Here is a 15,248-nt window from a genome sequence, read left to right as displayed (position 1 = left end):
TCCGCCCCCGCAAAGGATGCAAATCTGGGGATATTCACAAATCTCAGAGACTATTAAGGCTAGAGTAACCAAATTTAGTATCCGCACTCCTGTCAAATTTCACTATAAAACGTATATCTCAAAATTTCGCCTCACCCCCTTCCGCCCCCACAAAAGACGAAAATCTGTTGCATCCACAATATTGCACATTCGAGAAAACTAAAAACGCAGAATCATAGATAATGACCATATCTATCAGATTGCTGAATCTGGATCAGATCAGATAATTTTTATAGCCAAAAGGAACAAATCAATTTGCACTGGCTACGCAGCGCCCGACGTCACGCTCAGACTGATTTTCTGTCTCTCTCGCACGCACTCTTTGTCGTGTCGCTCAATATTAGCGGCGTCTGCCGGAGGAGAGCCATACTGACTTAGTATCGGGTATAACTGTAGAGTTGCGGTGTCCGCAGCAACTCACAACGTTCCCCCTCGTTTCTTTTCGGACTCCTTCGCTTGGTTCTAATTAGTTCTGTTTTCTCGTGGCTGGTAGCCCGTAAACGAAAAATTGGCAAGGATGGATTTCAGCCATTGGGTCAATGGAACAGCCATTGTACTCACTGAACCAGTCACAAATGAATGCCGAAAGGGCTTCGAATTTAATGGGAGGCAAGCTTCCGCATTGCTTGGGGCCGGCAATACCCCAGCGGCATGCCCCATCTAGGCTCTTCGGCTGCGCATAATTGCAGCACAAAACGTTTCTAGTGTGCATTTCACCATCCCCATTACCGCTTAAGCTTTCACTTTTCTGGCACATCTTCGTGGAAATCACGCATACGCAGCGAATACCGTGAGCTGAAGAAGAGCATTTGAAAGGCATTTCGTGCCGACAGGAAACTTTATAGCAGAGACTTGCCATGTATCAAGAACTTTAAGGAAAAGTGTGTGGATTAAGTGTGCCACTTGGCCGCACTTGTGCCGATTCCGTTCGCCAAACTATCTTATATCTCGACTAAAAGCCACCGAAAATACAAACATGCTCCTTCTACTTTCAGAAACTGTTTCTTGCTCAGAAAGTTGCAAGGAAATAGAGAAAATATGTTTAACACTTGTACACATTAGTGAATTGAGATGAGCCACGGTTGGAATATTATTTTTAAGGGCAAACATAAGCTAAATATTTCCATTTTGTACTATACAAAATTTGTTATGGAATATTCTATTAAGCTTGCATGGATATTGCTCTTCCGACTGCTAAATAAAAACAACTCTATTCATCTTGCTTTTCAGTCGATGATTTCCATTAAACGACCCTTTAAGTCGTGCTCGAAATTAAAGGGTCGTTGGACTGACACAGTGCTGCACAGCTGCACAGATTAATGGCCATGCAAATAGCCACACAGAACGGCGGCTAATACCACGGACAGGACAGTACAGCACAGCATTATCGTCGATTAACGAGCGAGCGTTAGATAAATAAGAGCGAGATACAATACAACAAAAGCACAACGACCTGCTTATATTAAAGAATGCTTCTGCTTCGAACAGATATAAAAGTCCAGCAGATGTAAAAGTAAGTGCACATAAATACAAATGGGAAAGAGTAGTTTGGGTGCTTAAGACTTTCGTTTTTCCGATCGTTTCTAGGAGCCGATCCGGGAGACTCTAACGAATGTTGTCTAGTCATCAGCGACTACAGCTGTATGAGTATTAGAATCTTGTTTATTCACTGGAAGAATCTTTGTATACCTTAAGTAAGAACCAAATGCAGATTCAAGTTCTGGCCATCTCCTTCTCGGCAGACTTGACGGCATCGTAGAAGTGCATGGTGCCGCTTCTGCTGACTACTTTCCTTTTTTTTTCCCCCAAAAATTGTTCAATCCATCCTGGCAGAAATATCAATTTAACCGACAGGGTCAGAGGAATATCTGCGTTGTGGTTTAGCAAATCTTATACAATTTCTTCAAGCGCTCTTCTTCCCTTTGGAATGGCGGCAATTATGAATGGCAGTGCTGTTCCCTATAGACTTTGCTTCTGCACGCCTTTGCCATTCAGCTGAAAGCAAACAAATATCTCTGAATAATGGATTTTTCTCTGCACCTCCCCCACTGCTACTATTACCAACGGCGAATCCTCCCCCGAGGCCGGGGAAAAGAGTTTGTCCAGCATGCGCGCGGTCCGCTGCAGCCAAGTGATATCGAAAAGCAGAAATAAACGGGGGCACCAGGGACACAGGAGCTGAGTTAAACGAACAAGGCGTTGCCAGGACAACGAATCGTATTCGTAGTAGTCCCAGAAACCGAAGTCAATCAAATATAAACAGACAGAAACAGAACTAGAAACGGAGCTGGAACGAAAGCAGCTACGAGCAAAATCTAAAATATAATATACTCTTAAATTCCGTGAAAATGTTTTGGGGTATCAGCCAGCGGTTGACTTGTACGAGGAGTATGTGAAGGCGTTCAAGATCAAGGATGAACTACTGCCCGAGGAGCAGGAGGGGGCATGCGGAGATGGAGCATCTCCTTCCGGGTCTCTCAACATAATGATATGCGGCGCAGCTGATCCGCGCCATATAATCAAGACACTGGCCAAACGCTACACATACAAAACCAGGCCCAAGCTGAACATATACGTGCTGAACGGGTGAGCCGAGATAGCGGCCCGGAGTATGCTGCTCCTGGGCGTGGCCCTGGAGCCACCAGAGTCCTTCAGCTTGGTGTACAAGGCCCACCTTTTCATGGACATCTATGGGAACTCGTTGATGCGGCCGAGCTCGCAACACTACGTGGCAGCCAAGGGTCGCACGCTGCTAAAAATGGTCACCGACGAGGAGGAGCTTCAACGGCTGGCACCCATGCTCAGCTTGGAGGAACTGAAGTACAAGGAGCGCGACGGCCTCGAGATGTCCTTCAGCTTCTGGCAGCCCCAGCCATGGCACAAGTACAACATTGCCGCCTACTGGGAGCAGCGATCGCGTGCCTTGCTGGGGAGTTGTTACGACCACCGCAACGGCGCCTTTGACTGGGACCTGAGCATGACCCTAAAGAGCCGCGAGGGTCGCAGATCTGCTCGCAGGAGAACCTCTACTGTATTCCCCGAGTACGAACAGTGCAAGCTAAACAAGACATTTGCTGCCGGGCTGGTGCGCAACGGACGCACCTATCTGCACCGCGGCTACGTGGGCGACATCCAAACGGGCCCCTTCTGCGGCTTCGGGCTGCGCAGCTCCGAGGAGCGTATGCACAACTCTGCACGGCGACGACTATCGGGCCACAGATGTGACCGAGCGCAACCTCCTCGAGCTCTTCCACGAGCTGCAGACACAAGCCGTCTACGAGCACGATTCCACGCGATCACGCCGCTACGGCTCCGTTCAGTTACTCATGACGCCCCTGCTCACCCACAACGAGTGCGATGCCGAGGGCCAAGCCAGCTACGATCGACCCTGGATTGAGGTGCCGGATGTCACCGTGCACTTCGTGTCGCCCATGGAGATGGTGCAGCTAAAACAGGGAGCGGCTCGCTGGACGAACACCTTTGACATTGTCTTCGTTGCCTACAACTACTTCTCCTTCCTGAGCAAGGAGTTCTTCCAGTCCCTGCATCCGCGGGCCCTGTTCCTTTTGGAGACAAAGCTGATGACGGTGGAGCGCAAGGAAAATGTCCAGAGCTATGAGACCAAGGCCAAGGAGCTCATGAAGGAGGCTGGCTTGAAGGGTGTTATTAATTACCATGCCATTAATGGCAAGCATATGCTGCTGAAGTACAAGAGAACTGAGGCAACTGATCCAGACGAGGACGAGGGCGATGATGCTGAGACTGACGCTGAGTCTGGATCTAACAACGAGCCAGAAGAGGTCCATGAGATGCAATTGACTGAACTTGTTTAATTTCCATAAATGTTGTTTATTCAGTTCTCCCTTTTCTTTTTCTTCTTACCCGCCGCCCATGTGTCCAGTTGAAACTCCATGCCCTCTTTGCGTTGACGCAAAGGTGTGGGGTGTGGGGTGTGGCAAAGGCCGTCGTGTGTCTGCGCTCCTCCTCAAAGTCGAGCAGATGATCGATACGCACGTTGAGCTTTCTAGCCCTCGTCCCAAGAGCCTTTCGACTGTCGTCTGCCCTTCGCTGGGTGTCCATGTCAACGACCTTTCTGCGTGGCACATGCTTCAACGCGGAATCCCAATTGCCGGTTTTCTTCAGATCGAGCATGATGTTGATCATTTGGTTGAGGGTGAGGGATTTTCCGGAACCAGATCCCCACTGCAGGTATCGATCCAGAGTCAAGCGCGCCATGCGCAGACCCAGCCGCTTCGCCTTGGCCAGCGAGAGGGGCTCGTTGTTCATCGTATCCACCATGGCGCCAACTATGTATATGTCGTTCGGGTTGTATGTGACTAGATCCTCGCGGCAGTGGGGTGTCAGATAGACCAGATTTTGCTTGTCGAAAAGCTCAGTAAAGCATTGCTTGTGCACGTTCATTGGAAACTCCGGATTGAGCATGGTCGGGATGTAGCGCTTCAGGTTCTGCATGCACTTTCCCTCCAACTGGGCATTGCAGTAGTGCAGATCGAAGGGCTCGTCGTTGATGCGGTTCTCGGCGAAGCACAGCATTAGCTGCTTGGCCGCATAGGAGGCCTCTCGATTGTTCATGTGGATGTCATAGGTGCAGTCCAGCACCATCTTAGGGGCGAACTGCATGGCGCGCGTTAGACGATTGTTTTGCCAGTGGTTGATCGTTGTGTCGTAGATGCGCAGAAACATGGAGGTGTGGGCCAGGCCATAGATTATGTGGGTGTTTTCCACCCGCTCTTTTCGCATATCGGCGATCCGACGCTCTGTGTCTTCGGCGCGCTGTGCTTTCTTCCGCCGCTCCGCCTCTTTTTTCATATTAATCTGCCACAGAAAGGCGTAGTACTTTATGCGTGCGGATTTTGTGGGCAACGACAGCACGTGGTCCCAGTGATGGTCCTGGAAAAAGTCCAAGGCCGGCACGCGACGTCCCTCCTGATGGGCAATATCAGCCTCCAACTGCAGAACCGTTCGCATCTTCCCACGATCCTCTTCGGTTTCTGCTGCCCCGTCGGTTTTCGCTGGATTAGCCTGTGCAAAGGGATTCGAAAACTTCTTTGAGTTCGCTTGACTGCCGGCAAACTCATTTTCGCCTTGGAATGTTTTGAATGAATCAGACACTCTCCTGGCAGGTATCGCACATCCTTTGAGCATGTGACTCGCCTGTCTCCATGGTCTTAGTGTTTTCAGCATTTTTCGGTCCAAATTATTATTATTTTTATTTTTTTTTTTTGGTTTTAAATTATCTCAAGGATGATCGGAATTTTGATCGTAGCACTGTAGCCACATTGATCAGATACTGGTGATGTAGTTTGGCGAGTTTGACAGGTCGGTATATAAAAAAAAAAGAGGAAAATTACTTAACTGTTTTAGAAAATAAACTGAAATTACTTTATAACATGATGAAGAAAAAAGGGGTCAAAAGTTTAAGTCAGCAGTTTTGATGAAGATTGCCAGCTCTCTGAGATGTAGCGGCTCTTTTTTTATTAATAATTGATGTAAATTGTTATAATATTTAAAGATTTTGAATTTCCTTCTGAGCCCGGCAAATCTTTGGCAATCGAAGATCAGCTGTTCGGCATACTCAGTTACATTGCACGTTTCGCAGATATTTGCGTCAATTGCTTTGATTCTGTGTAGGAAGACTTTGTCGTATGTGTGTCCCGTCATAAGTCTGTTAATGGTCTTGATGCTTTTAGCATTCCATTTAAGAGAAAAATGCCAGGGTTTACTTGGTGTGTCTGGAAATATGTCTATGAGGCTGGATCCCTTCGTCCTACACTTCGTCCTGTAGTCCTCATTCCATTTGTATACTAAAAAGTTTCAAATTTCTCTTTGAGCCTCCTTGTAGCTGTATTTTATATTTATTGTAAACCCCTCACTTGTAGCAGCCTTTGCTGCTATGTCAGTCTTTTCGTTGATGGCCACACCCTTGTGACCAGGGACCCATAGAATGTCAAGTTTCTGAATGTCTGATTGGTTAATTATGTTGTGAATATCATTCACTAGGTACGAGTCTGTATTCTTATTTTTAATTAAATTAATAGCTCCTAATCCATCACTTAAAATCAAAGCCTTTTTATACCCGATACTCAAAATGAGTATTGGGGTATATTAGATTTGTGGTAAAAGTGGATGTGTGTAACGTCCAGAAGGATTCGTTTCCGACCCCATAAAGTATATATATTCTTGATCAGCATCAATAGCCGAGTCGATTGAGCCCTGTCTGTCTGCCCGTCTGTCCGTCCGTCCGTCTGTCCGTCCCCTTCAGCGCCTAGTGCTCAAAGACTATAAGAGCTAGAGCAACGATGTTTTGGATCCAGACTTCTGTGATATGTCACTGCTACAAAAATATTTCAAAACTTCGCCCCCCCCACTTCCGCCCCCACAAAGGACGAAAATCTGTGGCATCCACAATTTTAAAGATATGAGAAAACCAAAACGTAGAATTGTAGAGAATGACCATATCTTTAAGACTGCGGAATCTGAATTGGATCGTATTATTATTATAGCCAGCATCAAGAAAACAATTTCATTTTTTCTCGCCCTGTCTCTCTCTAACACACACGTAGCATAGCCGGCTTTGCTTAGAGTAAAACATTAGCGCCTAGATCTCAGAGACTACAAAAGCTAGAGCAACCAAATTTGGTATCCACACTCCTAATATATCGGACCGAGACGAGGTTGTTTCAAAATTTCGCCACACCCCCTTCCGCCCCCGCAAAGGACGAAAATCTGGGGATATTCAAAAATCTCAGAGACTATTAAAGCTAGAGTAACCAAATTTGGTATCCGCACTCCTGTTAGATCTTACTATAAAACGTGTATCTTTAAATTTCGCCCCACCCCCTTCCGCCCACACAAAGGACGAAAATCTGTTGCATCCACAATATTGCACATTCGAGAAAACTAAAAACGCAGAATCATAGATAATGACCATATCTATCAGATTGCTGAATCTGGATCAGATCAGATCATTTTTATAGCCAATAGGAACAAATCAATTTGCAGTGGCTACGCAGCGCCCGACGTCACGCTCAGACTGATTTTCTGTCTCTCTCGCACGCACTCTTTGTCGTGTCGTTTAATATTAGCGGCGTCTGCCGGAGGAGAGCCATACTGACTTAGTATCGGGTATAACCGTAGAGTTGCGGTGTCCGCAGCAACTCACAACGTTCCCCCTCGTTGTAATTATATTTAAGACATAGTTCGCAGGCCTTTTTAAGGCCTACGAGTTCGGCACCTACTGAGGATAATCTGTTTTCTATTTTGTACTTGTGGATATTTCCACTTGGCCATTCTACTATTCCTATGCCACATGTACTTTCTGTAACTGAGGCATCTGTTGATAGAATGTTCCAGTCGTCCTTTCTGTACTTGTTCAGAATCTCATAAAATATAGTTTTTATTTCTTCATTCGAGTATTCTTCTTTACCCTTAGTTAAAAATTTATCTAATACATGGATTTTGATACATGTGTTAACACTATCACATTCTTGAGTGTTTACAAAGATGGAATTAAATTCTCTTAAAGTACGTGTGTAACTCGTATCCGCTTTTGAGCGTATTAGCTCGTCAAACATTGTTGGATTGAACCTTTTAATTTTAAGCAGTTCTTTGGCTGTAAGCCATTTCGCCCTGAAAACAGGTGGCATTACAGCAGCGAGGACAAAAATTTCGTGTTTGCTTGTGTCAGGTGGCACCCCAACACACCTTCTGAGTGATTTAGCTTGCGCTATTTCTATATCTTTACTTGCTCCAGATCCGGTCCAAATTATTGCATAAATTGTTTTATAATGATGTTTATAAAGAAGTGCGGTGTCAGGGCTGCCACCCGCCAACAACAGCTGGCCGCTGTCGAGGTTGCCAGACTGGCCCGTTACTGTTGCGCTGTGACTGTCTGTATAATAAGAAGCGGCATTTGCCGACAATTTTTGCGCTTGGTTTGGAAAAACGTGTAAAAGAATTATATATTTACAAAAAAGAAGCCGCAAAACATATAAACACGATTAGCAATGGCTTTGGTTTGCGCACGTAAGTAGCTCCACATTGGTCCTTCGAGCCGGATCTTCGCCTTCCCCATAAGGAGAAGCTCACCCCAGCCAGCATCGGCGGATCGCTCCAAGTTCAAGATAAGTACTCTTCGAATGTGCCTAACAACAGTGCAGTGATTTTGTGCGAGTTTTCCATCCCAGTCCAAATTCCCGTGGCATATGTACATGCATGTGTATGTGTTTATTTCTCGCTCTAGCTCCAAATTAAACCATACTTCGTTCTGCCAACGGTTGTGGCTTCCTACTTCTCCAAAGGTTTAATTTGATCCGAGCTAACTCCTGCGTTCAGCTTTCGATCCAGTGTAAATAATATTCTTACCTCTCCAGCTACCAGCTGAGCTTTCGTTGCTAACATACATACATACATACATACATGTATGTACACATCGCAACGCAATCCAAGCGGCTGGCAACAAACATTATCTTGCATTTATTTTTGTGGTTTATTCCGTGCATGCTCAACGTTCCATAGTTTGTCGGTTTTATAAGGAAATAAAATAAGAAATCACTGCGCCTCCTTATTTAACTAATTATACTACCAACAAAATAACGATCCATACATACTGCACATACATACATATGTATGTATTTATCTTACATATCTATACGTACGCATTTTAAATTAGCATATTCTTGCACATCTATATAATATACATATTGTATATAAAACGGTTATCCACCGTTTTACCCGTTGTTTGACATCTCTTCAACCCAAGCCGCGGTACATAGCACTTACAGCCATACATACACACATACAAGCAGCAGCAGCGGTGCATTCTTTTCGTTTTTCTTTTCGCTTTCGCTTCTCCACCGTTTGCCTGCGTTGTAGTTGTTGGGAGAATATTTTTCGGTGCCGCGCTTGACTGTAACGGAACGCCAAGTGACGCGCTACCCTGCATTTCGAGAGTATATTGTTTTCAACCGTAGCTCAATCGTAGTATTTATATCTATATATTCCGGCCACGGTGTACTATTTCCATAATTTAAATACTCGCAATAAATTCCACCAAAACCACATATCCACGGTTCGTAGTTCTGAAATTCCACGTCGCCTTTTCCGCTCACCTACCTTTGCGACTCTACTACGCGTTATCGCAGATCCATCAGCAAAACATGCCCACTGTTGAGAAGAAATCTCGCAAGACGTTTAAGCGGGTGAGCTCGCTGAGTTTGACCCATCCACCCAGCTCCAACGGATCAGCCACTACGCCCACATCTTCCCGTCCGGCCCCAGCTGAGCGAGGTCCGACCACGTCCAGGGCTCACGCACCACATGCCTTCGAGGATTTGTTGCTCCCCTCGGGAGTCCCTCGCACGGCTCCTAGCACTATGGCCGCCAGTTCCGCACAGTCTAAGTTTGCCTTGGCCGCAAGCAGACTGACCCGCTTCGACCAGAAGCTCAGCGCTCCAGAGGCTAGCACACCAACCCGCTCGCTCTCCCAAGTCCATCGAGAACAACTCCGAAGCCTGTGGGCAAAGGTGGACGCGGAGTTCGCGGCCTGTTCGGTGACGATGGCGGAAGAGGATCCAAGAGATGTACGATGACTGCTACGCGGTCTACGCGCAATGCCTGGCCGAACTGAACGATCAGCTCGAGCCCCCGACTGTCCCTCACACGCCGCAACTGGCCGTTCAAGTGCCGACTTCCGGCGGTTGCTGCCTCCCTCCATGTGACACTGAAGTTTTCAGTGGGGACTACCAGCAGTGGCCCACGTTCCGAGACCTGTTCACCGCCATCTACATAGAAAACCCAAGGTTGGCTCCAGTGGAAAAACTGTTCCACCTCAACAAAAAGACCAGCGGTGAAGCCCACGACATAGTTGCGTAGGCTCCACTTACGAACGAGGGTTTCGCGTCCGCATGGAACGCCCTCCGTGAGCGTTTCCAAAACAAGAGGCTGATACTCAAGGCCCAGCTGAAGATCCTTTTCAGTCTGCCCTAAATCAGTACCGAGTCAGCAGCAGCGCTAAAAGAGCTCCAGAGGGCCGTCCACAAGTGCCTCACGACACTCACCCATTCCGAGGTCTCCACAGACAGCGTTTTCGCTGACGGAGTTTTAGTGTAGCTCATTTCCGCTAAGCTGCCAAAGACGACCTTAGAGCTTTGGGAGCAATCCGTGACGCACAAGTCCGAAATTCCCACCTGGCACGCCATGGACAAGTTCCTGGCGGAGCGGTACCTGTCTCTCGAAGTGACCGAGGACGACCATCCAGGCATGGAGACTCAGGCCCACTCCAGGGCGAGCATACGCACTGCAGACAATTCGAGAAGCAATCCGATTCGGTCTCAAGGAAGTCCTTATCCTAGGAGTGCCCACTCGTTCGAGACCACAGTGAATCAAACGAGGAGCACGTGTGATCTCTGCTCCAAAGAGTATCATCCAATCCGGTTATGCCCTTACTTCCTTCAAATGCCCGCTGGCGCTCGCTCCGACTACATTAAGCAAAAGCAGCTTTGTTTGAACTGCTTTGCAAGGGGCCACCAGATACGAGCATGCCAAAGCGCCCACAATTGCATAATTTGTGGAGACCGGCACCATACGCTTCTGCACCGTAGCAATCCAGAAAACTCCAGCGAGGCGATTTCCACAACGGCACAAAATTCCTCAGCGTGGCCCGAGCTACATCTACGAGTACCAAGCGTACAAAATCCAAGTTCGTCCGAAGCCCAGCCAAACGTTCAGTCATATTTCGCCTCCGGCACGAGTGCTGTCCTCCTAGGCACGGCCATCGTTAATATTTGCCACCTGGGAAAAACTTTCCACGCCCGCGCTCTGATCGACTCTGGCTCAGAGGCGACGTTCATTACAGAACGTCTTGTGGACATGATCAAATTGCCATTCCAACGTATCCAGGCACAGGTCTCCGGCCTAAATAATGCCGTATCCGCTCAGTCAAAGAAGCTCTGCAGTTTTTCCATCCGTTCTCCGACTAAGCCGGGCTTACAACTAAATGCCACAGCCTACGTTATTCCGGAATTGGCCGCGAATATTCCATCGCATCCGATCTCGCAAGGGTTCTTGAGAGACCTGCCGAACCTCTCATGGGCGGATCCGACCTTCTATGAGAGTTCACAAATAGATATCCTGATTGGAGCGGATATCCTTCCGTCCATTCAGTTTAGTGGCTCACTGACCAACATCTGTGGCTCTCTCCTCGGGCAGGAGACCATTTTCGGCTGGGTACTCACAGGTCCAGTGCCTCAGGTGATGAATCAAATCTCATCGTTCTCGAGTCAAATTTCCAGACGACCTATCACACTGGTAGAAGAATCGGGGTCTTTTTACGACAGCAATTTCCTTCCAGCTCCCTCCGCAGAAGTTCTCGAACGGTCTCCTGACCGACGGAAATATTTCCAAAATATGCACTGTATGAAAGCTCTACGCTCCGGTCCGAATTCAAGCCTGAACTCGAAGGTGAATCCGTCCTTAGATCAACATAGCCTCACCAGACTATGTAACCGGGCGGCAATTTCCAATGTCTTAAATGTGCCTCTCACCCGTTCCAAGATCGTTACTAATGTGTCTTCGACGCCTTTATTTCAATTTAGTTCTCCGCACCCAGATATGGCCCCACGTCCCCGCGCCAACCGCACCAGGGAGAACCGACGTGCTCGGGAAATTGGCTCCTACCGTTGCCGAATCTGCCAAGGAGTCCATCCGCTACGGACCTACCACCAATTTCTTCTCCTGAGCCCCGAAGAGAAACTCCGAGCTGTCCTTATCAACCAGTATTGTGGGAACTGCCTGGCTCACCAACACTCCGGCAAAAACAACCACACGCTACTCCACGTACCCACGTCTCGTCGTCCGGCCCGCTCAGCCTCGGGAGCATCGTCGCCATCTAAATCGAACCATGCAAAACGCCGCCCTCGTCGTCCAGCCCGCTCAGCCGCGACTGTACCGTCGCCATCTACATCGGCTCACGACGAACGACACACTCGTCTCCCCGCGAGCCGCCCCGTCGTAGGAACCACGGCGCCATCCACAGATTCCTCAAGAGCAACCCCCGTTTTGCGCATCCTCCCGCCTATCCGACCGTGGAGCGACACTGAGTCGACGTCCTTGTCAAGTCCAGACCGCCTTTTTTGGGATGAATCGGGTCCGGGGCGTACGCCCAGCCATAGGCCACCCCATTATACTTTGCAATCCTGCAAGGGGGGGGAGGATGTTCAGGCCAGCCGTAAACAATTTCCGCGCACTGTGCCAACTCCGTGCGCCCCGGTCCCAACTCGCTCTCGCGCGCTCGGAGGGGCGATCGGATCCACAATCCACGATCCACACGGCGCTCACGGCAGAAAAAGCACCATAAGGCATAGAGTTAAGCAGTTACGATTTCCCCCCGCTTCAGACGGCCGATCTACCGCGCGACCGTCCAACCAAATACACACACATAATTATATATATACCACTAAACATAACGGTTTTCATTTCTTATGACGGCTACAGCAATTGCGTTGTGGGAGAGTTGAGCTTCGATCCGCCCCACTACAAACATTGGAGGAACTCAGGAGCTGAGTTAAGCGAACAAGGCGTTGCCAGGACAACGAATCGTATTCGTAGGAGTCCCAGAAACCGAAGTCAATCAAATATAAACAGACAGAAACAGAACTAGAAACGGAGCTGGAACGAAAGCAGCTACGAGTAAAATCTAAAATATAATATACTCTTAAATTCCGTGAAAATGTTTTGGGGTATCAGCCCAGCGGTTGACTTGTACGAGGAGTATATGAAGGCGTTCAAGATCAAGGATGAACTACTGCCCGAGGAGCAGGAGGGGTCATGCGGAGATGGAGCATCTCCTTCCGGGTCTCTCAACATAATGATATGCGGCGCAGCTGATCCGCGCCATATAATCAAGACACTGGCCAAACGCTACACATACAAAACCAGGCCCAAGCTGAACATATACGTGCTGGACGGGTGTGCCGAGATAGCGGCCCGGAGTATGCTGCTCCTGGGCGTGGCCCTGGAGCCACCAGAGTCCTGCAGCTTGGTGTACAAGGCCCACCTTTTCATGGACATCTATGGGAACTCGTTGATGCGGCCGAGCTCCCAACACTACGTGGCAGCCAAGGGTCGCACGCTGCTAAAAATGGTCACCGACGAGGAGGAGCTTCAACGGCTGGCACCCATGCTCAGCTTGGAGGGACTGAAGTACAAGGAGCGCGACGGCCTCGAGATGTCCTTCAGCTTCTGGCAGCCCCAGCCATGGCACAAGTACAACATTGCCGCCTACTGGGAGCAGCGATCGCGTGCCTTGCTGGGGAGTCGTTACGACCACCGCAACGGCGCCTTTGACTGGGACCTGAGCATGACCCTAAAGAGCCGCGAGGGTCAGCAGATCTGCTCGCAGGAGTACCTCTACTGTATTCCCCGAGTACGAACAGTGCAAGCTAAACAAGACATTTGCTGCCGGGCTGGTGCGCAACGGACGCACCTATCTGCACCGCGGCTACGTGGGCGACATCCAAACGGGCCCCTTCTGCGGCTTCGGGCTGCGCAGCTCCGAGGAGCGTATGCACAACTCTGCACGGCGACGACTATCGGGCCACAGATGTGACCGAGCGCAACCTCCTCGAGCTCTTCCACGAGCTGCAGACACAAACCGTCTACGAGCACGATTCCACGCGATCACGCCGCTACGGCTCCGTTCAGTTACTCATGACGCCCCTGCTCACCCACAACGAGTGCGATGCCGAGGGCCAAGCCAGCTACGATCGACCCTGGATTGAGGTGCCGGATGTCACCGTGCACTTCGTGTCGCCCATGGAGATGGTGCAGCTAAAACAGGGAGCGGCTCGCTGGACGAACACCTTTGACATTGTCTTCGTTGCCTACAACTACTTCTCCTTCCTGAGCAAGGAGTTCTTCCAGTCCCTGCATCCGCGGGCCCTGTTCCTTTTGGAGACAAAGCTGATGACGTTGGAGCGCAAGGAAAATGTCCAGAGCTATGAGACCAAGGCCAAGGAGCTCATGAATGAGGCTGGCTTGAAGGGTGTTATTAATTACCAGGCCATTAATGGCAAGCATATGCTGCTGAAGTACAAGAGAACTGAGGCAACTGATCCAGACGAGGACGAGGGCGATGATGCTGAGACTGACGCTGAGTCTGGATCTAACAACGAGCCAGAAGAGGTCCATGAGATGCAATTGACTGAACTTGTTTAATTTCAATAAATGTTGTTTATTCAGTTCTCCCTTTTCTTTTTCTTCTTACCCGCCGCCCATGTGTCCAGTTGAAACTCCATTCCCTCTTTGCGTTGACGCAATGTCTGGGGTGTGGCAAAGGCCGTCGTGTGTCTGCGCTCCTCCTCAAAGTCGAGCAGATGATCGATACGCACGTTGAGCTTTCTAGCCCTCGTCCCAAGAGCCTTTCGACTGTCGTCTGCCCTTCGCTGGGTGTCCATGTCAACGACCTTTCTGCGTGGCACATGCTTCAACGCGGAATCCCAATTGCCGGTTTTCTTCAGATCGAGCATGATGTTGATCATTTGGTTGAGGGTGAGGGATTTTCCGGAACCAGATCCCCACTGCAGGTATCGATCCAGAGTCAAGCGCGCCATGCGCAGACCCAGCCGCTTCGCCTTGGCCAGCGAGAGGGGCTCGTTGTTCATCGTATCCACCATGGCGCCAACTATGTATATGTCGTTCGGGTTGTATGTGACTAGATCCTCGCGGCAGTGGGGTGTCAGATAGACCAGATTTTGCTTGTCGAAAAGCTCAGTAAAGCATTGCTTGTGCACGTTCATTGGAAACTACCAGTAGTAGTACTTTATGCGTGCGGATTTTGTGGGCAACGACAGCACGTGGTCCCAGTGATGGTCCTAGAAAAAGTCCAAGGCCGGCACGCGACGTCCCTCCTGATGGGCAATATCAGCCTCCAACTGCAGAACCCTTCGCATCTTCCCACGATCCTCTTCGGTTTCTGCTGCCCCGTTGGTTATCGCTGGATTAGCCTGTGCAAAGGGATTCGAAAACTTCTTTGAGTTCGCTTCACTGCCGGCAAACTCATTTTCGCCTTCGAATGTTTTGAATGAATCAGACACTCTCCTGGCAGGTATCGCACATCCTTTCGCATGTGACTCGCCTGTCTCCATGGTCTTAGTGTTTACAGCATTTTTCGGTCCAAATTACTGCATAAA

General features: G+C 49.0%; 2 protein-coding genes and 3 pseudogenes across 2 annotated transcripts; 2 read left to right on the top strand and 3 right to left on the bottom strand.

Annotated features, from left to right (window-relative positions):
- Positions 1-2,146: 2,146 nt before the first annotated feature.
- Positions 2,147-3,883, top strand: LOC117193052 (annotated as a pseudogene).
- Positions 3,878-5,276, bottom strand: LOC117193636 (annotated as a pseudogene).
- Positions 5,277-12,529: 7,253 nt separating this feature from the next.
- Positions 12,530-14,300, top strand: LOC117193184 (annotated as a pseudogene).
- LOC117193185 (mitochondrial ribonuclease P protein 1 homolog) lies at positions 14,276-14,868 on the bottom strand. The gene has a single exon (XM_033397933.1). The coding sequence runs from the start codon at positions 14,853-14,855 to the stop codon at positions 14,295-14,297; it is 561 nt and encodes a 186-aa protein (XP_033253824.1). The 5' UTR covers positions 14,856-14,868; the 3' UTR covers positions 14,276-14,294.
- Positions 14,869-14,906: 38 nt separating this feature from the next.
- LOC117193186 (mitochondrial ribonuclease P protein 1 homolog) lies at positions 14,907-15,224 on the bottom strand. The gene has a single exon (XM_033397934.1). It carries the CDS (start codon positions 15,201-15,203, stop codon positions 14,931-14,933), a length of 273 nt encoding a protein of 90 aa, XP_033253825.1. The 5' UTR covers positions 15,204-15,224; the 3' UTR covers positions 14,907-14,930.
- Positions 15,225-15,248: the final 24 nt, after the last annotated feature.

The sequence above is a fragment of the Drosophila miranda genome (assembly GCF_003369915.1).
Source record: "Drosophila miranda strain MSH22 chromosome Y unlocalized genomic scaffold, D.miranda_PacBio2.1 Contig_Y2_pilon, whole genome shotgun sequence".
In the NCBI taxonomy this organism is placed as follows: Eukaryota; Metazoa; Arthropoda; class Insecta; order Diptera; family Drosophilidae; genus Drosophila; species Drosophila miranda.
Note: the sequence above shows the minus strand (reverse complement) of the source record. Positions and strands in the feature narration are given on the sequence as shown.

Coding starts and splice junctions, on each gene's coding strand:
- LOC117193185 (XM_033397933.1), bottom strand. CDS start 14,855: ATGAACGTGCACAAGCAATGCTTTACTGAGCTTTTCGACAAGCAAAAT.
- LOC117193186 (XM_033397934.1), bottom strand. CDS start 15,203: ATGGAGACAGGCGAGTCACATGCGAAAGGATGTGCGATACCTGCCAGG.